Here is a 25,020-nt window from a genome sequence, read left to right as displayed (position 1 = left end):
TCGGCAGGCGGACTCTCAACCACTGCGCCACCAGGGAAGCCCTGCTTTCGTTACTTTTAAAAAATACTTGAAATATTCTGTATTTTGCTAATAGCAGCATTTAACCCTGTCACTGTATTAAAGTTATCTTCAGAAAGGCACAGTTTATTTTAACATGCTCATGATATATTCAAACAAAATAAAAGAATAAAGCACCCTGACCAGCAATTCCTGCTCCCTAAAAGGAACCAATGATCAATTTATACTTTGTTTTTCTAGCAGTTTCTCTGCACGTGGTGTAAAAATTTTTTCCTCCCTACACAAATGAAATACCATACACGCTGCTCTGTAATTTTTTCCCCACATTATGTCTTGGGGATTTTTTCTCATCAGCATGTGTAGTTCCTACCTCACTCTTTAATTGGTGGAATAGTTTTCCAATTGTGAGGTGGCTACCCAGACCCCTATGACACGTTGACTGTTTCTCATCTTTTTAAAAATGTTAAACAGTGTGGCATTTAATAACTTTGTGTGTGTGTGTTTGTATACGTATACATATACATTTTTGTATATTTGAGCTGGTAGGCTTGGTAAGTTCCTGGCAGTGCTTGGTCAGATATAAATATACATATGTGTATATATATATATATATATATATACACACATATATATACCATTACATACGTGTGTGTATATATATATACACACACACTTTAAAATAATTTTAAAAGATAATGCCAAATACCCTCCTAATTTTTTAAAATAACTTTAAAAAATAATTTATACTCCTCTTAACCCTACTCTGCCCAGTTCAGCCCTTGATTACATATGGTTTTGTATTATCCTATAATTTTACTATATGGTTTTGTCTTAAATGCTTAGCCCAGTACCAGATATGTTGTACCTCCTCAACTACTTATATCTGTGACCCACAGATATTCCGTAAAGTGTTTTGGAGTTGAGGATGATATTTATGGTCCACAGCACTCAGGTGGCATGTAGCGGAAAGGTCTTAAGAATCTGAGAATTGGACTTCCCTGGTGGCCCAGTGGTTAAGACTGTGCTTCCACTGCAGGGGACACGGGTTCGATCCCTGGTCGGGGAAGCTCCGCATGCCACTCGGTGCTGCCAAAAGAAAAAATAATCTGAGAATTGCTAGTTTTTAAAAATAGAGGCAGCAGTTGGTGTGCAGGAGGAATGAAAGAACTGGGGAACAGCAACACAGGTTGCAGAGATCAGAAAGGTTAAGGACAAACAGGAAAAAGGCAAAGTTCCATGATCGTGTTAAGTGCAAACTCCAGCTTTCAAGGGGTTAAGATGGAAAAGGAGGTCATAAGAATCACAAGCAACAAATGGAGAAAAAAATATTTCAAGAATTTCATATTAACCAGGTTTTTACTTGGTTTTGTTTGTTTTGGAGTACAAGGGAGACCTGAACACATTTTTAGATAGTGCGGAAAAATCCACTGCGATAGGGTAAATTTTAGAAAGTAATTAAATAAAGTGATTATGGGAGCCTACTCCCCGTGGAGGTGGAGGTGGGAAAGGGAAAGGAGCTAGTGGAGCAATGAGGCGCAGGTGACGTAACAAGCCGGCATGTGCCAAGTGATATGAGTATTTTCTGTAGGTTTGTGTAGAGGTTGATGGGCTGAGAAATCTAAAAGGAGGAAGGCTTGTCATTATAAGGAGCAAAGGATAAGGTTCCGGGTTATGTGCTATGGAGTGTATGCTTGGAAGTAAGAAATGGATTAAAGGGATTGTGAAAACACATGGATAGTTAGGGTGGCTAGGACAGGATCAGCTGGGTTCTCCTCATGGCTACAGTCATGGAACAAAGAAATAAACCAGTGGAGAGAATGACCCATAGGTTTGCTTGGAGGGCTCAATAGAAATAAAGGGAGTCCATGGTACTATAAAAGGTTGATCAGCTTTAGGGATTTCGGAATGGGTCCAACCTGAGAAATTGAATGGCAACTTTTTTGTTTATGTGTAAACTGTACTTTGCCTAACGGAAAAGAAAAAAAATCAAATGGTACAATACATAGAAGAGATAAAAGAAAAAAAATGCATTTCATTCTTAGTGTTCTATATTCTGAACTGTTGCATGAGAAAGTAATTTACTGCTGAGTTTAGAAAATTTTAACTTTTATGTTTATAAATAAAAAGTAGATTTTTCTCGAAAACTTTGAAGTGCCTTTTTGAATTACTGATTCAGTCTAGATTTAGCTTGCATATGACTGAATATGTGGTGTGGTACACTTACATATTGTGTGGTGGTACACAATCTTTGTAAAGTCGTATTTCTCAAACCTCCTTCATGGCAGAGTCTGTGTCTATTTATGCATATATATATAAATATATATATTTATACACATATAAATATAAAATAGTAAAACTACCATTCCTGGTTTTTTAATGTTTTTATTTTTTTGATTATAAAACTACATTTAAAAGCATTCCCAATTTTGTAGGTATACTAACTGAACTTGATGTTGATGTAAATGAAGGATCTTTAATGGAGCTACAGGGACATATTGGAAGATTCCAGGTAACTGATTCTTTCTTACTTCATTTTTATTTTTATTTTTTAAATTAAAAATTTTTTTTTTACTTCTTTAAAGAGCAGCTGTAAGACTTGTAACAAAGTACAACAGTCCTCTCATTGATCCTCCCCACTCTGCTCCCTGAATTTGGGTAAACCTAGCAACGGTTTCAATTGATTCTTTCATATCTCTAAATAATATGCTTATGTTACTGCTACTTGATTTTCCAATTTTAAGAGTCATCTATTGACCTTCCATCGAGAAGGATGAGAATTTAGATCTCTTTACTCCTGTTCTTCCGTCATACAATATGTACCTCTCTCGTAACGTGTCCCCACCCCCAACTCTAACTGTATCATAATTTCGATTAGATTAATATTTAGTGTTATATTATTATTACTATGGAATGTCATTTATGAATAAGCCATGGATGGACCATATGTTACTTTTCTATACAACATTATGTTTTTCCTAGAGTAAGTAATTGTTTCTTTTTTTTATTTGCTTGGTTTTATGTTCTTATTTCTAATTTATTCCCAAACTCTCCTCCAGTTATATAATCTCTTTTCTATATATTCAAACAGAGTAGATATCTTATCAATTAGATATTTTATCACAGTCTTTCTGGGACCCTCCTGGCCTGCTTTGATTTGAGCACTTTCACTTTTTTTTGGCTGCAGAAGAATTATATTTATATAGTAGAATTTATATTCCATTGTTTTTGATACAGTAATTTTCTTAACCAGTCCTCTTTTCATGAGCTGTTTTTCAAGTTTCCAAAAGAAAAATGCTGCCATCAGCATAATTGTTATCACTGGGTGCATGGGTATACAAGTAGTACATTTTGAGTCATTGTCAAATAGCACTCCAGAAAGGCTTGTACTCTCTCTAACCAAGCCAAAATACTCTGTTTTGTTTTGTTTTGCCTTCTAACTTTTTTCATTGGTGGGGAGAAAAAAATATTTTTGATGCATCTTTCATAAGGTAGCCTCTCGAAATGTGTTAGTGCATCTGTTTTTGTCTGTAAGAATAGCAAACAGCCAGTTTTAAGTTTTAAAAAGAGTATTTTGACAAATTAAGTTTATATTATAATCTCCTTAGTATGTTTTGCCTTATCCATACTTATTACTTAAACTGACATCAGTTTAAGTTAGATATTATACATATATATATGGATTTATATATGTAGGGGTGAGTGTGTGTATATGTAATACCAGTGTTTTAAATGTGTTTTTATTGTGCACTTACTATGTGCAGAACACTGTACTAAGCACTTTAACTACAATTCAATGTCTCAGGTAATCCTAACAATAATCTTATAAGGTAGGAATTGCTATTATCACTCTAGAAATATGAACACAGAGGTTTGAGGAAGTTAAGTAACTTGTCCCAGGACATATAGCAAAAAGTCATGTACCTGTAATTGGAACCCACATCTCTGATTCTGGACATACTGCCAATTTTGCAAAGCTTGTCCTTTCCCACGGAGAACCTTAGGAACAATTATATTCTCAGGTGAAAAGTACCAACATTTCAAACAAATGAGCTTTGCGATTTATCTGTGAAGGTTACTTCTGTGTCCCCAACTCCTTTTTGAAGTCCCCAGAAGCAGCCACAGGAGTAAGAGCCTTTAAATATGAGCCTTAGGAGACAAAATTATCACGAATCTGCTTCTGTTTGCCATCTCATTTTGCTTCTCATTGTTTATTGATAAGTATTTATTTAACGGGAATCTACTAAGGAATTATTTGGTGTGATACAAAAAATCTTTGGCAAGCACTTAGATTTTAGTGGGGGTTAACTGCTAAAAGAATTAATATTCTTTTAATGAGTTGTCTGCCAAGTAATACATTTGCAGAAAGGTAAATTTTAATATTGCTAACTTTAGTTGAGTCAGTTGGAAGCAAGAAATTAGATGCTTTAAAGAGTGATTTCACTCCCCATTGAGTTTTTCTTTTTTATCTCCCTCAAGAAAGATAGGTCACTAACTTTAAACATATACAAGTAGATATGAACAAGAAAGTATCTTTTCTTTCCTTAGCGCCAGTGCTTAGGACTACTAAGTCGCTTTGGTAGCTCCGACAGACTGCGTCAGTTCAAATTTCAAGATGATAATGTGGAGGGGGATAGAGTGAGCAAGAAAGATGAGATCGAACTGGCTATGCAGCAGGTAAGAGGAGTGAGAGTTGTGTAACTATTCTTTAAGCTTTTTATGTTTTTGGAGATATTTGAGAAAAATAATAGATGTGGGTAATTTTACAAATTGATTTGTAACTTTGTTGTAATTTTACAAACTGATCTATAACTTTGTTCTCCTGCAAATCTGGATTTCCATGATATGAGGCATTTGGGGAGCTAATATTTTTGTTACTGCTTGTTCTTCCTTTGTAGATTTGTGCCAATGTCATGGAATATTGCCAGTCACTCATGTTACAGAGTTCCCCTACCTTTCAGCATGCTGTGTGTTTCTTCACCCCTAGCCTGTCAGAAACCATTAATAGAGATGGGCCCCGGCAAGGTGAGCTAGCTAGTTCTTTCTTTCTGTATTTGAGGAATTAAGTTGCCAGGATTATGACAAGCTCTAGTAGGCCCCAGTAAGATGCAATTTTTTTTTTTTTACCACCAGTAATGAATGGGAAATTTTTAAAACGACTTAAGAAGGAGTGATGAGGAGGTACTGTTGTCAGACCTGTGGCTACAGCTGGAGAACTAGAAAGAATAGAGAAATTTAAGATTTTTCTGAGGATGAATCTGGAAGAGCCATGTGCAGAGAGTATAGTTTTATGTAGCGTGTGAGACCCTAAAGGCTCTAGGATTGGAGAGTAAACTAGCCAGGTGAAAAGTATGAAAATAGACAGTTTGTATGTTAAATCATGTTAAGCTGAATTTAGTGTCTCAGTTGGGTTTTGTATTTAGCTCCAAATTTCTGTAACATAGCAAAGTAAAATTTCAATACTTAGTAAGCTGATGTAGCCTATGATTCCCTAGTGACCCAGTAGGGAAGATTAGGAATATGAGGCCGGATTATGGATTGGTTAAAGCTTTTGTCCCATGGGACATTCAAAAGCCAAAGCCCGTTTGGATCTTGGTGGTTTTATTGTGATGGACTGGTGGTGATCTCAAGAAACCTTTTGTTTGAGATTTCTGTGAATCATTTTGTCACATTTTCATCATCTTCAGGATCTTATTTTCTCTGAAAATTGCTTAATCACATAAAATATCTATTTAATAGAATAATATTATGAAAAAATATGTTATGCTAAGAACTCTTGTTTGTCTAACTCCATTTTAAAATGTCCTAGCAAGTGGGATTAAGAAAAATTTTTTTATTGAGGTTTTTTATTTACATACAACAAAATTCACCCATCTTAGGTGTACAGTTTGAGTACTTCTTGTAATTTTATGCAGTGTGTAACCACTACCACCACCAAAATATAGAATAATTCCCTCATCCTTAAAAGTTTCTTCTTGTCCCTTTGCATGTGATTGTTTCCTTTGACCCCGGTCAAGGTGTCTATTATTTTGCCTTTTCCAGAATTTTATATAAATGGAATCATACAATATGTAGTCTCTTTTGTGTTTCGACTTCTTTCATTTAGCTCATTGTTTTTGAAATCCATCCGTGTGTGTATTACTATTTTGTTCCTTTTTATTTCTGGCTGGTATTCCATATTAAAAATATACCATAATATGTCTCTTCACTAGTTGATAGACATTTGGATTATTTCCAGATTTTTAGCTATTGTGAATAATGCTACTATGAATATTTGGAAATAAATCTTTATGTGGACATAATGTTTTCATATCTTTTGATTAGATGCCTAAGAATGCAATTGCTGGCTTCTGTGATATGTTTAACTAAATAAGATACTGCCATTCTGTTTTTACAAAGTACAATCATTTTGCATTCCCACCAGCCATGTATAAGTTCTAGCTGATCCACATCCTTGCCAATGCTTGGTTTGTCAGCCATTCTAGTGGTTGTGTTGTGATATCTCACTGTGATTTTAATTTGCATTTCCTTGATGACTAGTGATGAGCCTGTGTCCAGTTTTAGTACCATTTGTTGAAAAGATTATCTTTTTCTGTTTGGATTACTTTGATACCTTTTCTCAAAAATCAATTGACCACATAAATTTGGGTTTATTTTGGGGCTCTCAATTCTGTTCCATTAATATGTATGTCTGTTCTTTCTCTTAATACCGCACTGTCTTTATATACTTTATACACACTGTCTTTATATACTTATTCTTCAATAGCTTTATATCAACAGTAAGTCTTGAAATCAGGTGGTTTAAATCCTCTAGCTTTGTTCTTCTTTTTCAAAATATCTTATGCTTATGGTTTACATACATGGTTTATTTCTTTCTGTCCATTTATGTTCATCCTATCCATGTTTTTATGTTTAAAGTGCATCTCTTGTACACAGCAGAGAGTTGAGTCTGTTTTTTCTTTAATCCATTTTGACTATCTGCTTTTAGTGGTGTGTTTAGTCCTTTAATATTTAATGTAATTATTGATATGATTGGATTTGGGTCTATCATTTAATTGTTTTCTACTTATTATTTGCTTTCTACCTCCTTTCTCTGTTTTTTTTTTCCTTACCTGCTTAAAAAAATCTGTTTTATAGAATTTGATTTTAATTTTACCATCGGGTTTTTACCTACACTTCTTTGTATTATTTTTTTTTTTAGGAGTTGCCATAGTTTTTCACAGCCTATTTATTGTTAATATAGTACCACTTCATTCAAAATTTACAACTCTTACAACTGTATAGGCCCACATTCTCCCCTTCTTTTATGTTGTAATTGTTACGTGTGTTACATCTACAAACACTATAAATTCCCTTAGACAATAATTTTTATTTCAAACAATTTAATGCTTTATAAGTAGAGAACAAAAGGGTAAAAAAGAAAAAAATAGTCTTTTGCATTTATTTAGATATTAAACACATTTGATGCTCTTTATTCTTTCTCAATGATCAGAGTTTCCACGTGGTGTCATTTCCCTTCAGGCCGAAAAATTTCTTACATAAGTACAGGTCCATTAATGATGAATTCTCTTAATTTTCTTTTATTGAAAATGTCTTGATTTTGCCTTCATTCTTGTAGGATAATTCTGCTGGATATAGAATTCTGAGCTGGTCGTTTTGTGCTTTCTGTACTTTAAAGATACGGTTTCACTTTCTTTTGTCTTCCATGATTTCTAATGAGAAGTCAGTCATTGATGGGAGTATTGTTCCTCTATATGTAAAGTGTTGTTTTTCTGTTGCTGCTCTTGAGATGTGCTCTTCCTCTTTAAACAGTTTGACTGTTAACGTGCCTTGGTGTGGGCATCTTTGTTTTTTTCCATCTAGTGTTGTTGAGAATTTTTTATCTATACATTTCTTTGTTTTATCAATTTTGGGGAAATTTTGACTATTTTTTCTTCAAATATTTTCAGCCCCATTCTTTTCAAACATATATTAGATGGTTTGATACTATGTTTTTTTTTTTGTAATGCTCTTTATTTATAAGAAATAGGGTGAGAACATTTGCTATACTTTTTTATTATTTGATTTACTATCTCATGTAAAGTTGCATTACAGTTTATGTATGTTAGCATGATTTCAGGGCCCTGAAGGTAAATATAATGGGCAGATCATTTATTTTTTGCAACCATTCCTCCTTGTAATTTTTTGTTTATATCTTGGTATCATATGAATATGTAAAGTTTACGTTAGCAACTATATTTACAGATAATTGAAGACTGGAATTTTTTTCTTCCAGTTTTATTGAGATGTAATTGACATACAGCACTGTATAAGTTTAAGGTGTACAGCATAATGATCTGACTTACATACATCATGAAATGGTTATCACAGTAAGTTTAGTGAACATCCATCATCTCATATAGATAAAAATAAAAGGGGAAAAGTTTTTTTCCTTGTGATGAGGACCCTTAGGATTTACTCTCCTAACAACTTTTATGCATGACATAGAGCAGTGTGAATTATATTTATTGCATGGTACATTACATCCCTAGTGCTTATTTATCTTAAAACTGGAAGTTTATGCCTTTTGACCACTTCAGTTGCTTTATCTTCAAGTTCACTTATTCTTTTCTCAGTAAGCTCTATTTGGCAAAATATATCCAGTGAATTTTTTTAATTTCAGAAATTGTATTTTTCAGTTTTAGAATTTTTGTTTGATTTTCTTATCTCATTTCTATTTTCTCTACTGAGATAAACTATGTTTTCATTGTTTGTTTTCCCTCAGTTAGGATAGTTATAATAGCTACTTTAAAATGCTCATTCATTAGTTAACCAACATCTGGTTTATCAGGGATTAGACCTGCTTGGTTTTCTTGTCTCTTGAGAATGTGTTCCATTTTCTTAGTTGTTTATATGTTGGGTATTTAAAATTGTATACTGGACATTACAAAGGTTTGAAGGTTCTAGATTCCATTATTTTTTCCCTGTATGGTGTTTTTCTTTTGTTTTGGCTTAATTACTTTGGCTATTTTGACCTGTGAACACTGATTCTTGGGTGACGGGTGCTGCGTCAGTTTATGTCTTTTGCCTTTAGCTGAGATGTTTTGAGTGTGTTACGTGCATGGTTCAGGGGTCGGTCAGTGATGTGGGTATAGCTGTAGGGATCCCCTCTCTACTCTTCTGGGATTCCCCTAAAACTTTCTTCACTGGTCATGGTTTCCCGGCTTCTCACCTGCACTTTTTTTGGTTTGTCAGGCGTGAATGACTGTGCTTTTTCCATCAGCACTCCTGCTTCTGCATTGTGTTGCTTGTGCTAGTGCTGGGTGTACTTAGCCCCAGGCCGAAGGCCGTGAGCTGGGAGCTTAGAGTTGTACAGGTTCCACCTGCCCTCTTTCCAGTGCGCCTGCACTCCTTACCAGCGTCTGTCTGCTTCTGTTTACTTTGGTAACTTTAGGTAGTTATTTTTTGTGTTATGTCTAGGTTTTTTATTTTCTGCCGTGAGCAGGGAGTGGGCTGTTGTCTGGTATGGTCTTAGTTTGACATATTTGGAAACAGAAGTTCTTAAAACTTAATAAGATACCTTTACTTAAAAATACCTGTCATTCAGTGATTCATTTGGAGTAGGCTTGGGTGAGAGTTATGTCTTTAAAAAATTGAGGAAGTAACTATAAAGATTTATAGTAATATTTTATGGAGTAAAGTGCTTAAATCATTCAAACTGGATACATAAAACAATTTCTTTGACTTAGTTAAGCAAATTAATTCTACATAGTTCTAGCTTTCTCCTATATTCAAAAAGTTTGCTGCCAGGAAGATCACTAGACTACAAAGGTGCAGCCTCACCGGCATGAGGAAAAAGTGCTAGTTCAGGTGGCTCAGCAAATAGGAAAAAGGAGGTCTTCTTCACTTGGACGGGCATGGAATGATTGGGAATCCTACTCAAAGACCCCTTTTCATTCAGAAGAGTGGTTTTCCTACCACGTAGCAGTGACATTTAACCTGCTGTGTTCCCTTTCTGTCTGGGAGTTTGTAAATGAGCATGAATCTGTTTACTAATCCCTGTAGGTCTATAGCTTGATGTAGACCTCTAACTCTGCCTCAAGAGGGCAATCCTTTTCTTCCCCTTTGAATCTAACTTTTTAAAACAAATTTAACCTGAGCATAAGATTTTTCAAACAAAATTGTAATTTTGTCATTTATTCTTCAAAACATTAATATCACTAATAATTATTAAAATTTCATGTTTCTTATCATTTTGAGCCAATCTTTTGCATACCATGTCATTTTTTGATCTTTAATACTTAAAGGTGAACTTTATGAAACCTTATAAATTGGTCTTTATTTTTCTTCAGATGTTTTTAAGGGTTAATAAACATATTCTTCTCTGCCAATTCTAGACATATGAATGAGTAGGTATCTGGTAGGTTCTAGAATATTTAGTTATAGAGAGATAGTTTAACCTAATAGTTAAGAGCACAGACTGATGATGAACTGCCTGGATTTAAATCCCAGTGCTACAAGTGACTTAAGAAAAATGACTTATCTCTTTGTGCCTCAGTTTCCTTGTCTATAAAGTGGAAGTAATAACAAGCTCCCTCTGATGAATTATTGTAAGGATTAAATGTGTTAACATGTGTAAAGTGCTTTAGAACAGTGCCTGGTGCTTGGCATGACATCAATGTTAGCTATTATTATTCTTATTATTGCTCTTGTATTATTGTTATCCTCTAGTATATTTACCATTACTTGTGATCAAGGAACCCTTTTCTGTAGCACTTCTACTTCTTTGACTTCATGGTCTTTTCTGCAGAATCTGTTTCTGTAGTTAGATATCTCATGGGCCATCCTCATCTGATGTCTAAGTCTGGTGCCTCTGAATGCTCTGATATTTTCTAGGCTTAAGCAAGTTAGTATATAAGAACTCCTGAAGTGATTTGGAATACTCTCAGCATTAGACCATCATATTTATGGATAGCTTCCTACCAAGTTGAGGTCACACAAATGTTGTCTGGGGACCAGCGTACCTAATTTCACTAGAAGAAGGCTCTCTGTGATGACCTGTATCATAAAGATTGTCATATCTTCACTGAGACTGGTGAAGGAGAATTGGCAAATCAGATGAGTATAGGATATTTTTTTGGTGGCAGAATCCACTGACAGGGACTCTTTTCTCTTTTCCCCTCCACATGAAGGTCTATGAGATTGGACTTTGGAGCAAAGTTCAAGGGGGTGGCAGTGAAGGAAGCAAATGTAGATCTCTCCTTCAGTGTTCATGGCAGTTGGGGCCATTAAACAAAGATTTTCTCCAAATTAAACCTGAAATTACCAAGGTGTTTCTCAAAGAAATCCCTCAGTCACAAGAGAAAATTGCTTTACTTGCACCACACAAACCGTCTCTATCAATCGAATAGGAACATTATTGCTCGCCTTGTTTTTCTTCCCTCTACAAACAGCTTATCCAACATCACGTTTTTCTTTTATACCTTCATCAGAAAGTCGTCAAGTAAAAGGTAGATCATTTTGTTTTGCTATCCAAATGGAGTTATTGTGGTAGAAGACTTATTAAACTTTAAATTTAATTATCTATTTTTTAACTTGTTAGTGTTCTCCTTGTCTCTTTGGAAGAATAACTTTGATCTAGGAACTCAGCAACCAGAAAGATGCAGACTGGAAATGAGTCAATATAAGTTGAGCCACAGGGCGAGGCAGGAGTTATTCACCTGGGGTCAGGAAACTGTAAACTGTATTTGTGTGCACGGGGTAGGGGGTGGTGGAGAGATGGGTGTAAAGGTTTATAACTTCCATAGAGTTCTGAAAGAGGTCTTCACCCAGTAAAGGGTAAGCTGCCTCAGTGTCCATCAGCCAGATTTCCTTATTGTCTCAAGGCTACAGCCTTATGTACCTACCTCATTACAGTAGCTCCTAACCACTCCTTTGAACTGTCAATGGTATTTAAAAGTAGTCTTGGATTGGTTTTAATAATAGTTTACATGCCTTTAAATTCCTGGGCTTTCCTTTTTTAAAAAAAAAAGGTCATTTGAGATTCATATAAAATGGCTATAAGTAGAACATTGTTTTTTATCAACTCTATTAGATACCCAAGCTCCAGTGGTTCCATACTGGCGCCTACCTGGTTTGGGCATTATTGTCTACCTGCTGAAACAGAGCGCTAATGATTTCTTCAGCTATTATGACAGTCATCGACGGAGTGTCAACAAGCTACAGAACGTGGAGCAGCTTCCCCCAGATGAGATAAAAGAGGTATAAATCTTATAATGAGCGGTAGATACTTTTATTTTTTTAAGATTTATTTTATTATTTATTTATTTTATTTATTTTTGGCTGCGTCGGGTCTTAGTTGTGGCACTCGGGCTCTTTGTTGTGGTGTGTGGGCCTCTCTCATTGTGGCGTGCAGGCCTTCTCTCTCTAGTTATGGCTCATGGGCTCCAGAGCGCCTGGGCTCTGCAGTTTGCGGCATGCAGGCTCTCCAGTTGAGGCGCACGAGCTCAGCAGTTGTGACGTGCGGGCTCAGCTGACCCGCGGCGTGTGGGATCCTAGTTCCCTGACCAGGGATGGAACCTGCGCCTCTGCACTGTAACGCAGATTCTTTACCACTGGACCACCAGGGAAGTCCCAAGCGATGGAGACTTTTGAGAAGCCATTGTTTTTACTGATAAGGACCAGGGGTCTGGTGTCAGACTTGTAGGTAAAGATGATGCATGCAGTGAGATGAAAGGAATTACAGTGACTCAGAGCTCTGTGTGGCTTGAAGAAGAGTTCCTCACCTAAGCACCACACCTCATGAGCATAGAAACTCTTGACTTAGTGACAGGAAGTTGTACCTGTTCAAGAAAACCACCTGCTATTCAGTAGAAATTTCGGCAGCTGGTCTTTGAATAAAGAGTTTGGTAATTTATACTCTAAAAATCTGTGCTGAGAAACTTAGATGCAGATGCTTTTTCAGTTAGAAGTGATTCCTTAGGTAAGATGTCTCTGTTCCTTCAGCATTTTCAGTATCTGTTAAGTGAATTTTTCAGACAAATGAGATGGCATATCAGACTTGACTGCCTTCTGTCAATGATCCAGAATCATACCCTGGCACTTATTGTAACTAAAGTTGCTGAGTTACTGGGCCTGCTCTCTAAGTAGCCTGCCTTTTTTTCCATTTGGCACAGCTGAGCTATAAGGCTTCCCTTGGCCAGTGCTGAAGCTTCGTGGTGTCTTTTGTGGCAGCCTGCATGTTGAGCCATTTTGCCATTCCTGGTTCACACCAGGTTTTCTGAAAAACACCATGTCACTCATGAGTAGTCAGAGCCTACTCCCTTTTACCATTCTTATAATTCTAGGGGACATTTATTGAGAGTTTATGATGTGCCAAGCCATGAGCTACATATTCTACCTGAATACCTTAGGCAGATATTGTTGCGTCTCCCATTTCTCAGATGAGGAAGCTGAGGCACTGAAAGATTGACTAACTTATCCAAAGCCACACAGCTAGCAAGTACAGGTTGAGGCAGGTGTTATTGACTGGGTTCAGGTAATCCCTGAAATTGTGTGGTTTACACCTGGCAGTCCTTCCCCTTCGTGCACAGCTTATGGGTGATGCTAGTACGCGCGGGAGGAGCTGCAGCATCACAGTAAAGCCTGTGGCACTCCACTAGTCCTACTGCAGAACACCTGCTGCCAAACCCAGGGTCTGCACGTTAAATTGACCCATTGTGCTTGCAAGTATGCCAGATGGAGAAGGGATCAGGGGAGGTTCTGGTTGATGATCATATATTTATTACGCTCTACAAGTCTAATTCACATTTTCTTCAGAAGATACCTGACAGCTGTTATAGAAATTCTCCACATGGCATTGTGACACTTACTGCTTGGAAATCCCACTGTTTTGTTTTGTTTTAATTTGACAAGAAATTCAAGATTGGTTGGCCCATCAGCAGATTGGAAATGTCTGTTTCAGGGACTGGACTTTCAAAAAGCAGCAGATGAACGTTCATTTGTGAATTCACCTGCTTCTCTGGCTCTCGTTTTTTAAAATTACTAGCTTCCTAATTAGATAATCAACTCTTGTCTGCAAGGATGTTTAAATTTATTTGAATGTTTTTCACAGTACGTATCACAAGTGACTACTTATAGTATATAGATTTTCATTAAATTTTTGTTACAATGTATGTCATTCTTAATACTGTGTTTGTTTTTTTTCTTAGTTGTGTCAGTCTGTGATGCCTGCTGGTGTTGATAAAATCTCCACTACCCAGAAATATGTTCTAGCAAGACTTTGTTTGGTGAAGCTGATCAACAATCGAGCTAAACTGCTCTCCCTTTGTTCTTGTATCCTTAATGGAATCATAGTGGGGCTTGAAGGGTGACCTTTAAGAGAATTTTCAAATGTGGGAACTGTTTACTTATTTTCACATTATTTGGGTATCAAAATCATATGGAAAGGGACATAATTACTGTTAGTTTTTTTCTAGTTAAATGTGTGATATATTTCTAAATTGAAAATATTTTTCTTACCTTTTAGAGTAACTAGTAATCCTCATAATATACACAGACACTTTCTGTCCGGACAGGAGACAAGGACACTGAAGGCTATGCTGGCACAGCATCCCGCGGTTTCCACCTCCTTCCTCTCAGCGCATCTTGCTGCTTTCTGGAGAGACCTTACGTCCAGTTTATTAGACTGAGGCTGTGGTACATCACTGAATGGTGCAGTCTCTTCTTTTCCCTCCTGCTCAGAAACTGTTTTGCAAAAATCATGTGATGAGATTGTTTTCCTTTCATCTGAGCTCTCCTCTATAGTTATCATAGAGACCTGCCTGTTTATTCTCTGGCGCCATCTGGAGTACTACTTGTTACATTGCACACCCACTGATTCTCAAGATTCCTTATTTGCCTCCAGGACCTTATTTAAAAGCAGAAGACTACAAGGTAAACTTTATTCTGAAAATTAGTGAACCATAAATGCCTATAGATTTTAGCAACTTAAAAAACTAGTTAGGGCTTCCCTGGTGGCGCAGTGGTTGAGAGTCCGCCTGCCGATGCAAGGGACGCCGGTTCGTGCCCTGGTCCGGGAGGATCCCACGTGCCGCGGAGCGGCTGGGCCCATGAGCCATGGCCGCTGAGCCTGCGCATCCGGAGCCTGTGCTCCGCAACGGGAGAGGCCACAACAGTGAGAGGCCCGCGTACTGCAAAAAAAAAAAAACCAAAAAACTAGTTACATTTAATCTACTTTTTACTGTCCAGGTTACCAAGGGTAGACTAGGTAATCAAGAGCTACTTAGTTACTAGGCATAGCTATGTTTTGTATTTTCCCTTCTGTCCCTGGGAAACTGTGTGGAGCACAGAGCATTGTGGAGGCTGCCTTCAGCTGCTCCTCAGCTTCTTGCAGTTAATGGCTGACCCAGGTCCAGAGTCCTCTGGTCACGAATAATTTTTCAGAAGAATGGAAATGGGTCAGCCTAGGCCATGATTCTTGTTGCTCGAGGGAACTTCTGTGACTGATGAGCGTGTATTGGATCCCTTAGGTGGCAAGAAACAGAAGGAAAGCTTGAGAACCCTGGCTTAGAACAGTGAAATGCTTCCTAGGGGCTTCCATTTACCGAAAGCTGAAATAGAATTCTCAGTCTTGACCCATGCTTTTCATGGCACTGGGTTCATTGTCATCAGGTTGTTCCATCGTGTAGTAGACACATGCCTGCAAAGCTGGTTTGACTGTGTCCTTATCTCTAGATTCCTTCGCTTCAGAAAGCAATCTGGATTTTAGAAGTGGTCTGGCTATAGTGAGCCAACATGATATAGATCAGGTAAGGTTCTATTCTCATACTTTTTTTTTTTTTTTTTGAAAGTAAAAAGGGAAAGCCTGGTATATTAGTAAGATAATAGTTTTCAAGTTTGCATACAAAGACCTGGTTTGAATTCTAGCATGGCCACCTATTAGCTATGTGACTCAGAACAATTTACTTAGCTTCTGAGCCTCCATTTCCTCAGCTCAGAAATGGGAATGATAATTCAACCTCTAAGCATTTTGTCAGAATTAAATGAGGCTTCATGTGTGAGACTCGTAGGGTAGTGCCTAGAACATAGTAAGAGTTCAGTAAGGGTAGGCATCATGATCTGGAAACTCCGTATATCAACAGTTATTGCTATTTAAAGCAAATTTTAAGTTTTACACATTCATACAACAAGGGAAAGAAGGAAAAGCATTAGTATCATACCAGTAAATTCTAGGGTGGAAAATGTGAATGTTCAGTTAATTTGGCACATGGGAAAGGACCATGTTACAAAAATTCAAAGGTATTTTAAATAGGAAGACATAGAATAAAAGAAGTATTTGAGACTACTTAATAAAATGTCACCTGCGTTACCTGTAGCTTCAGGCTGATGCCATCAGTGCTTTTGGAGAATCACTACAGAAGAAACTTCTGGACATTGAAGGATTGTATTCAAAAGTTCGATCTCGCTATAGTTTCATACAAGCTCTTGTCAGACGTATCCGAGGCTTGCTGAGGATATCACGGAACTGAGAGCCCGTGCTTATGCTCTTCTGAGGAAGAGAGGAATTGGGGAAAACTGTCTCCTTTTTATAGTTTCTTTCTAAATTATGACCAAAAGATATTTTGCTATTTCTTTCTTTATATATGGACTTCTTTTCTGTAAACTTCTTTGCCTGGTTTCGTCCTCACTAGTAAAAAATAAATAAATACTTTTTAAAAAAACAAATATGTGGTCAGTCTCTTGAAATTTTATCTAGAATATGGTCAATATTATCAGGAATTCAACAAATAATCCTTCCACAGATGGTTTTCCCCCAGGGGTATTATTCGGAATGCTAAATTAAAGCCATGGTCTGAAAATTCTAATTTTTTCTCTCTTTGTAGCTACACTACACTTTTTATGATAATGCTCTTTAAAGTCAAGCCATCTCTTTACTAAAATTATTTTTTCTTTTCTGCATGTAAATGACAAAATAATCACTTGCATTTGTTCCTTAAAATATTTGTGGAACTTTTCAAATAAATCATCTCTGTATTTCTCATATAGTTAATAGGATGGCTGCAGTTAGAGAAAAAGAATTTAACCAATCACCACTCTATTTCTTGCCCGATAGTATTTATGTGCACGTGACTACCTCATCTGAAAGTCCATTTTCCTGTTTCCAGCCAAAAATTATTTCAGCCTGATATATAGAAGAGACTGCTGAGAGGGGAAAGAGTCTTGACTCTCAGGTAGTGGCAGAAAATTAACACTTAGTTCTATGGTGTTGTGGGGTTTTTTCCCTTAATCTTAAAATAAAATTTCCATGGCTTTTAAAGCATTTATAAAAGGCTTTGTCATTGTTATTGTATTTTGAAATTAATCTACTGCCTACCACTTATAAATATCAAGCCTTAGCTGGAAAGCATCCTGTTAATAAATAGCATTCTTAGAGGGATGTGAATGAATAATTAACTGGTCCAAGATATAGTAATACTGACTGTTGCTCCACTGGTGAGGCATATGGTAAACTTTATCATGTGGAACACAGGCATGAACACAGAAATAATCAAAAAGAGCCTGGGGCACAGATTCAAAGCATCTTATAAACCTCTGAAGTGTGAAGCCTTCTGCAGGACAGAGATATTAGCTAATTTGGAATTAAGATTTGGGATTTACTAAGCTTCTTTATTTTGTTTTCCCATCATTTCTTCCAAAATTACAGCAGACTGGGGGTCAAAAGTTAGGGCAGTGGAGAAGTGTGTGGGAGGGAGAAGAAGGAAGGATTGCAGCTGCACGTATGCTACTTAAAAGACTGACCAGAAATGCTGTTTGTGTAATAAATACAAAGGGGAGAGGCTAGCACTCAAGGCACATGCCGCCTGACTCAGCACTGTTCCCTGGGGAGTGGAGAGGCTATTGGATGCAGCGTGTGCTCTTCAGCAAAGCCAAGGAGATTGAAACAGATTTAGATGGCTTGTTTAAAAAAGTTTTAGCATTTAAAGGTAGATTCATCTATTCCTCAACAATACTAAATAAATATAGGATCTTAATATGTTGTTTTTACTGAGTTAATTAGTTTGGTGGAATTAGAAAATCGAAAAGAGGTGAGTACCTTCTTCCTAGTTATTAGTGTTTTAGTTTTGATGAATTAGTGATGTTTAAATGTAGCTGTCTGAGCTTTAGCTGAGCTATTTATAAAAGCAGTCATACACAATCTAGTCTTTTCTAAGTATTTGTCTATTTTTTTCCCAACTTATTTTGACAAACTTTGAATCCTCATAAGAGTTGAAAGAAAAGTAATGAACCCATATACCTTTCACCTAGCTTCACCAGTTATCAACATTATGCACATTTGCTTTATCTCTTTTTTTTATATGTATATATACTGGTTTGCTTCCTTAACTATTTGAAAGTAGGTCGTAGACATCATGACACTTTATCACTAAATATTTCAGCAGGTAAGAACAAGGATATTTCCTTCCTAACCACAATACAATTATCACACTTAAAGACGTTTACCTTTTTATATTTTTTTGGCTGTATCTCACAGCTTGTGGGATCTTAGTTCCCCGACCAGGGATTGAACCTGGGCCTTTGGCAGTGAGAGCGAGGAGTCCTAACCACTGGATCGCCAGGGAATTCCCAACAATATTTTCTAGTGTTTAGTCCATATTCACATTTTCTCAGTTGCCCCGAAAATGTACTTTTAGAACTTTTTTTTAAACCCAGGATTTAATTATCACACATTACATTTAGTTATCTCTTGAGCTTCCTTCATTCTGAAACAGTTCCTCTGTCTTTTGGGGGAGGAGGGGGTCTTTTACAACATTGACTTTTTTTAGCTGTTTTGAAAAGGGTATTTGGTTTTTCTTTATTAGATTCAGGTTAAACATTTTTGGCAAGAATACTGCAATTATTCAGGTCATATGCCTTGGCGTGTCATATCAGGAGGTACGTATAAGTTTGTCCCATTATATTGTTTGATCATTTGGTTATGGTACTATTTGACAAACCATCCCTATTGTAAAAGTTCTCTGTTTCCCATTGCAATGAGTAATCTGTGGCTTGATACGTTGAGACCATGAATATCTTGTTTCTAAAAAATCTTTCAACCATAGCTTTTCTCATTCATTCCAATTAAATATTTTTATTAAATTGCATACTGTTTCAATCATACAAATAATATAGTCAAGGTAATAAACGCCCATCTGGGTGTTCTGTTCACTCTATCATTTTATACAGCTAATTTTATCAACTCTTAAAATTAATTATATTTGCTGTAGATCTTTCTAAAGAAAGAAATACGGGGAATGTAAATTGGTGCAGCTACTATGGAAAAGAGTGTGGAATTTCCTTAAAAAACTAAAAATAGAACTATCATATGATCCAGCAGTTCCACTCCCGGGTATATATCCAGAAAAAATGAAAACACTAATTCAAAAAGGTACATGCACGCCAATGGTCATAGAAGCACCATTTACAATAGCCAAGACATGGATGCAACCCAAGTGCCCATCAACAGACAATTGGATTAAGAAGATGTGGTATATATACAATGGAATATTAACCATAGAAAAGAATGAAATACTGCCACTTGCAGCTACATAGGTGGACTTAGAGAATATTATGCTTAGTGAAATGTCAGACAATGAAAGACAAATATTCTATGCTATCATTTACACGTGGCATCTGAAAAATAATACAAATGAATGTATATGTGAGACAGAAACAGACTCAGATACAGAAAACAAACCTGTGATTACCAAAGGGGAGAGAGAAGGGGGAGGGACAAATCAGGGGTATGGGATTAGCAGATATTGTACAAACTACTGTATATAAAATAGATAAGCAACAAGGATATACGGTTTAGCACAAAATCATACCCATTATCTTATAATGACCTATAATGGAATGTAATCTGCAAAACTACTGAACCACATCACTGCTGTACACCTGAAACTAAGACAGTATTGTAAGTCAGCTATACTTCAATTAAAAAAATATATAGATACAGTTGAGGCTTCTGTGAATTCTCTGATCCCATCCCCCTCCCTCCTTCTCAGAGATAAACATCAAGAATTCGTTGTTGTTCTTTGCCATTTATGCTTTATACTTCACTACATATGTGTATTCATAGGCATTACAAAGTATTGTTTTACAGGTTGTTAATTTATATATGTGTATCATCAGGTTATTATTTTTTTTTCTTTTCTTTGGCTGCACTGCATGCGGGATCTTAGTTCCCTGACCAGGGATGGAACCCGTGCCCCCTGCATTGGAAGCGTGGAGTCTTGACAACTGGACCGTCTGTGTCATCATAGTATGTCATCATATTATGAAGCAATTTGCAGGGTTTTTTTTGTTTGTTTTGTTTAACATGGTGTTTTTGATAATCCCTCATGCTCATTTATTATACTTATGGAATTATAGTATTGCATTTTACAAATACCCTAATTTGTTCATTCTACTATTGGTGAGCTGGTAGACATTTAAGTTCCCAATATTTTGCTATTACCAGCAGTGCTTCAATAATGATTATCATACATAAAAGAGGGCTTCTCTGGATTATGCAACTAGAAATGGAAATCCTGAGTTGGAGATTAAATGCTTCAATTTCACTAGACATTGCAATATTTTTCTTAGGGATTGTACCAATTTTCTCCTACCCATCGGGTGAGAGCTCCTGTTCGTCCACACCATTGATAACACTTCCAATTGTTATACTTTTTTTAAGAGCAATTTTTGTTTTACAACAAAATTAAGAGGAAGATACAGAGATTTCCCAAATACTCCCTATAGCTACACCTGCATAGTCTCCCCTGTTATCAACATCACTCACCAGGTACATTTTTACCAAGGATGTTCCTACATCCTACACTGACACATCATAATCAGCTGAAGTCCATGGTTTTTATCTTAGGGTTCACTCTTGGTGTTGTACATTCTATGGGTTTGGACAAATGTATAATGACATATGTCCTTCATTGTAACATCGTACATCGTATTTTCACTGCTCTAAAAATCCTCTGCGATTTGCCTATGCCTAATCATTTCTCCACCCGCCCTGGCAACCAACGACCTTTTTATTGTCTCCATAATGTCATATAGTTACCTTTCGCAGAATGTCATATAGTTGGAATCATATAGTAAGTAGCCTTTTCATATTAGTTTCTTTCACTTAGTAATGTGCATTTAAGCTTCCTCCATGTCTTTTCGTGGCTTGATAGCTCTTTTTTTTTTTTCTTTTAAGGACTGAATAGTATTCCATTATCTGGATATACCAGTTTACTTATTCATTCACCTACTGAAGGACATCCTGGTTGTTTCCAAGTTTTGGTAATTATGATCCAAGCTGCTGTAAACATCCATGTGCAGGTTTTTGTGTGGACATAAGTTTTCAACCTTCCAAGGTTTGGCACTTATTAGTAACGCAGCTATAAACATCCATGTGCAGGTTTTTGTGTAGACATAAGTCTTCAACTCCTTTGGGTAAATACCAAGGAGCACGATTGCTGGATCATATGGTAAGAGTATGTTTAGTTTTGTAAGAAACCACTACGCTGTTCCAAAGTGGCTGTACCATTTTGCATTCCCACCAACAGTGTATGAGAGTGCCTATTGTTCCACATCCTCTCCAGCATTTGGTGCTGCTATCAGTGACCTGGATTTTGGCCATGCTAATTGATGTGTAGTTGTATCTCACTGTTGTTTTAATTTGCATTTCCCTGATGACATATGATGTGAAGCATCTTTTCGTATGTTTATTGCCATCTGTATATCTTCTTTGGCGAGGTGTCTGTAAAGGTCTTTGGTCCATTTTAAAATCAGGTTGTTTGTTTTCTTATTGTTGAGTTTTAAAGTTCTTTGTGTATTTTGGATAACAGTCCTGTATCAGATTCATCTTTTGCAAATGTTTTCTCCCAGTTGATGGCTTGTCTTCTATCTCTGTTGATAATGTCTTTTGCAGAGCAGAAGTTTCTAATTTTATTAAAATCTAGCTTATTTATTTCGTTCATGGATTGTGTGTTTGGTGTTGTATCGAAAAAGGCACCACTATACCCAAGGTTATCTAGGTTTTCTCCTATGTTATCTTCTAGGAGTTTTATAGTTTTGTGTTACGTATTTAGGTCTATGATCCATTTTGATTAATTTTGGTGAAGGGTCTGTGTCTAGATTCATTTTTTTGCATGTGGATGTCCGTGACCTACTTTTACTTTACTTACTTTTTTCCCACGTGGATAATCAGTTTTCTTTTTATGATTCATTGAATAGCCCATGCTTTCTCACCGATCGGTAATATTGCCTCTGTCATATGCCTCAGATATGTAGGAGTTCTTTATATAAAGGAATTAGTCCCTTGTCATAGGTACAAATGATGTTTTTCTTTCTTTCTTCTTTTTCTATTTGTCATACCAACACTTTGCTTTTTTCCACTTATACTGAAGATCTTTCTATATCAACACGTATAAAACCTCTCCCTTTCTTTCTGTCTCTCTCACAAACACACATATACACACAGTATTTCAGTGTATGTATATAGCTTGATTTACTCAGTTACTTATTAACATTTCTATTTTTTTTTTTTTTGCCACAATGAATGTTTTTGAATATACACAAGTTCATGCGATTGCTGAGATAAAGGGTATGCTCATTTACACTTCTGATAGTTTTGGCCAAATTGTCCGCCACAGAAGTTTTTAACAATTTGTTTCCGGACTTCCCTGGTGCTTCGATGGTTAAGAATCCGCCTACAATGAAGGGGACACGGGTTCGAGCCCTGGTCCTGGAAGATCCCACATGTTGTGGGACAGCTAAGCCCGTGCACCACAACTACTGAGCCTGTGCTCTGGAGCCTGCGAGCCACAACTACTGAAGCCCACACGCCTAGAGCCCGTGCTCTGCAACAAGAGAAGCCACCGTAATGAGAAGCCCACACACCGCAATGAAGAGTAGCCCCCGCTCGCCGCAACTAGGGAAAGCTCACGTGCAGCAACAAAGACCCAATGCAGCCATAAGAAAACCACCACCAACAAAAATTTGTATCCCCATTAGTACTGTATAGCTATGCCTGTTTCCCTACTTTTTCCAATACAGTGTATAATCAAGCTTTTTGATTTTTGCTAATCAGGAGAAAAATGACACTCATTATGGTAGTAATTTACATTTCTCTTAGTGTGAATGTCACTGAGTATCTTTCCATATGTTTGAGCCATTTGTATTTCCTTTTCTATGAGCTGTTCATATCCTTTGACCACATTTTATTGGATTGTTGGTCTCAATGAATTGTGGGAGCTCTTTACATAAAGAAAATTAGGCCTTGTCACTTATTTTACAAATAATGTTTTTCTTTCTTTCTCTTTCTCTCTTCCTTTCTCCCATACAGAAAATTTTATTTGTATGTAGTTGATTTTATCAGTCTTTTCTTTTATGGGTTCTGGGTTTTGTACCATGTGGGTCATATGAAAAACCTTCAAATTTGGAAATTATAAAAGAATTTCTCCCTTTTTAGTGATTTTAGTATTTCTTTTTGTTTTGCTTTGTTTAGGTTGTTATTTATCTGTACCTTATTTATGTATAAAGTGTGAAGTAGGAACCCAACATTATTTTTTCCAGGTGGAAATGTAACAGTGAACCTCATTAGATCAATATCATTTGTTGCATGATCCATGTTATATGCATTTGATGCTCAGAATCACTGGTATGGAACTGAAAAAGGCAGACTGATCAAGAATTAACATTTTGAAAGGCAAGTATCACAGAATGGCAATGGATATGAAATTTGAGGTTAATGGTCCTTGATTGAAGTTCTGATCTCTTGGGGGTTTAGACCAGATAGAAAAGGGTGAAGCCAGGAGGAAGCTCATAGCTTGTGAGAATATGGAACAGCTGAGAGACTGGACATCTGGCTAAGGTCAAAGAGTTGATAGGATAGAAGGTAGGATTTTGGAATGTAATACTTCAGAGGTGGAGCAGGTCCAGGAGGTGACAAAGTGTGGGTTATGAACATGATGGTGGATTGCTGAAGTGGTGTGAGGATCAAAGTCATTAGAGGTAAGGATTCTTTGAACATACAAGTGTTCATGGCTTTTGAAGTCACCCATGATGATGATAGCTTGGGACTGAATGGAAGGCTGTTAGATGCCAAACCTTCAGTGAATGAGGGGACTGCCTAGGAAGTCAATAAGTTAAGGCATTGTGAAGGGGTAGAGGGAAGACATGAATTTTAAAGGAGGTTTTTAAAATATGAGAACATTTAAGTAATAACCTGAAAGTAGTCAAAGAATCCTGCCTTTTCCATGCCTTGTGGTTATTTGGGGTTATGGAGAGAGAGAGCCTTTGAAAAGACCTTAGGGGAAAAGCCAGACTTCATTTAAGGCTTTATCTGTAAGAAGGAGACAAGGTTTTATACAAGGAATTTCAATAAATATTTGTTCACTTTCTGGGCACTAGGAATGGAGTTGTGAACCAAATAAAGTCCTCACCCTCATGTAGCTTATAGTCTGGTGTCTTGTAACTCAAAGCATGGTTCACAGACCACTAGTAGCAGCATCTCTTAGGAGCTTAGTAGAAATACCGACTCTCAGGACCCAACTCAGATATATTGAATTAGAATCTGCAGTTTAACAAGATCCCTAGGTTATCTGAATGCACATTAATTTTGAGAAGCCCTGGTCAAGACTTGACTGACTCAAGTTTTAACCTAGACATATTGGAAAGTAGCATGTGTTACAGCCATCTACCAGCATCTCCTTCCTCTTGGCAGCCACTTTAGTTCAAAGAGACCCTGTCCCTTCTAGTTACAATTGATTGGAAAGCAACTGACACCAATCATCGTTCCTTTCCCAGGTATTTGAAAATAGTAATGAAAGAGTGATCCAGTCTTTCTATTGGATGGACCATTTAATGAGTAAATTTAAGTAACAGTGGCCATATTCTGGAAAGCAGAAAAAAACATAAAGCAAAGAGAACAATGAGACAGATGTATGGAGAAGGGCAGAAATGGAGAGAAAATGTGTAATTCCTAATAGCTTTCCTATTCCTCCT

General features: G+C 36.7%; 1 protein-coding gene across 3 annotated transcripts in view; it reads left to right on the top strand.

Annotated features, from left to right (window-relative positions):
• Positions 1 to 16,719, top strand: part of NUP205 (nucleoporin 205) — an 87,717-nt gene extending 70,998 nt beyond the window's left edge. For 2 of the 3 annotated variants that reach the window (XM_055084817.1, XM_007118629.4), the window contains 8 exons: positions 2,451 to 2,527; positions 4,564 to 4,692; positions 4,914 to 5,040; positions 12,089 to 12,255; positions 14,205 to 14,328; positions 14,800 to 14,928; positions 15,730 to 15,803; positions 16,371 to 16,719. In XM_055084817.1, coding sequence (XP_054940792.1) covers positions 2,451 to 2,527; positions 4,564 to 4,692; positions 4,914 to 5,040; positions 12,089 to 12,255; positions 14,205 to 14,328; positions 14,800 to 14,928; positions 15,730 to 15,803; positions 16,371 to 16,523 — 980 coding nt within the window. In that variant the 3' untranslated portion in view covers positions 16,524 to 16,719. The other variant, XM_007118630.4, reaches the window with a different exon arrangement.
• Positions 16,720 to 25,020: the final 8,301 nt, after the last annotated feature.

This window comes from Physeter macrocephalus, chromosome 5 (genome assembly GCF_002837175.3).
Source record: "Physeter macrocephalus isolate SW-GA chromosome 5, ASM283717v5, whole genome shotgun sequence".
NCBI classification, from domain to species: domain Eukaryota; kingdom Metazoa; phylum Chordata; class Mammalia; order Artiodactyla; family Physeteridae; genus Physeter; species Physeter macrocephalus.
Note: the sequence above shows the minus strand (reverse complement) of the source record. Positions and strands in the feature narration are given on the sequence as shown.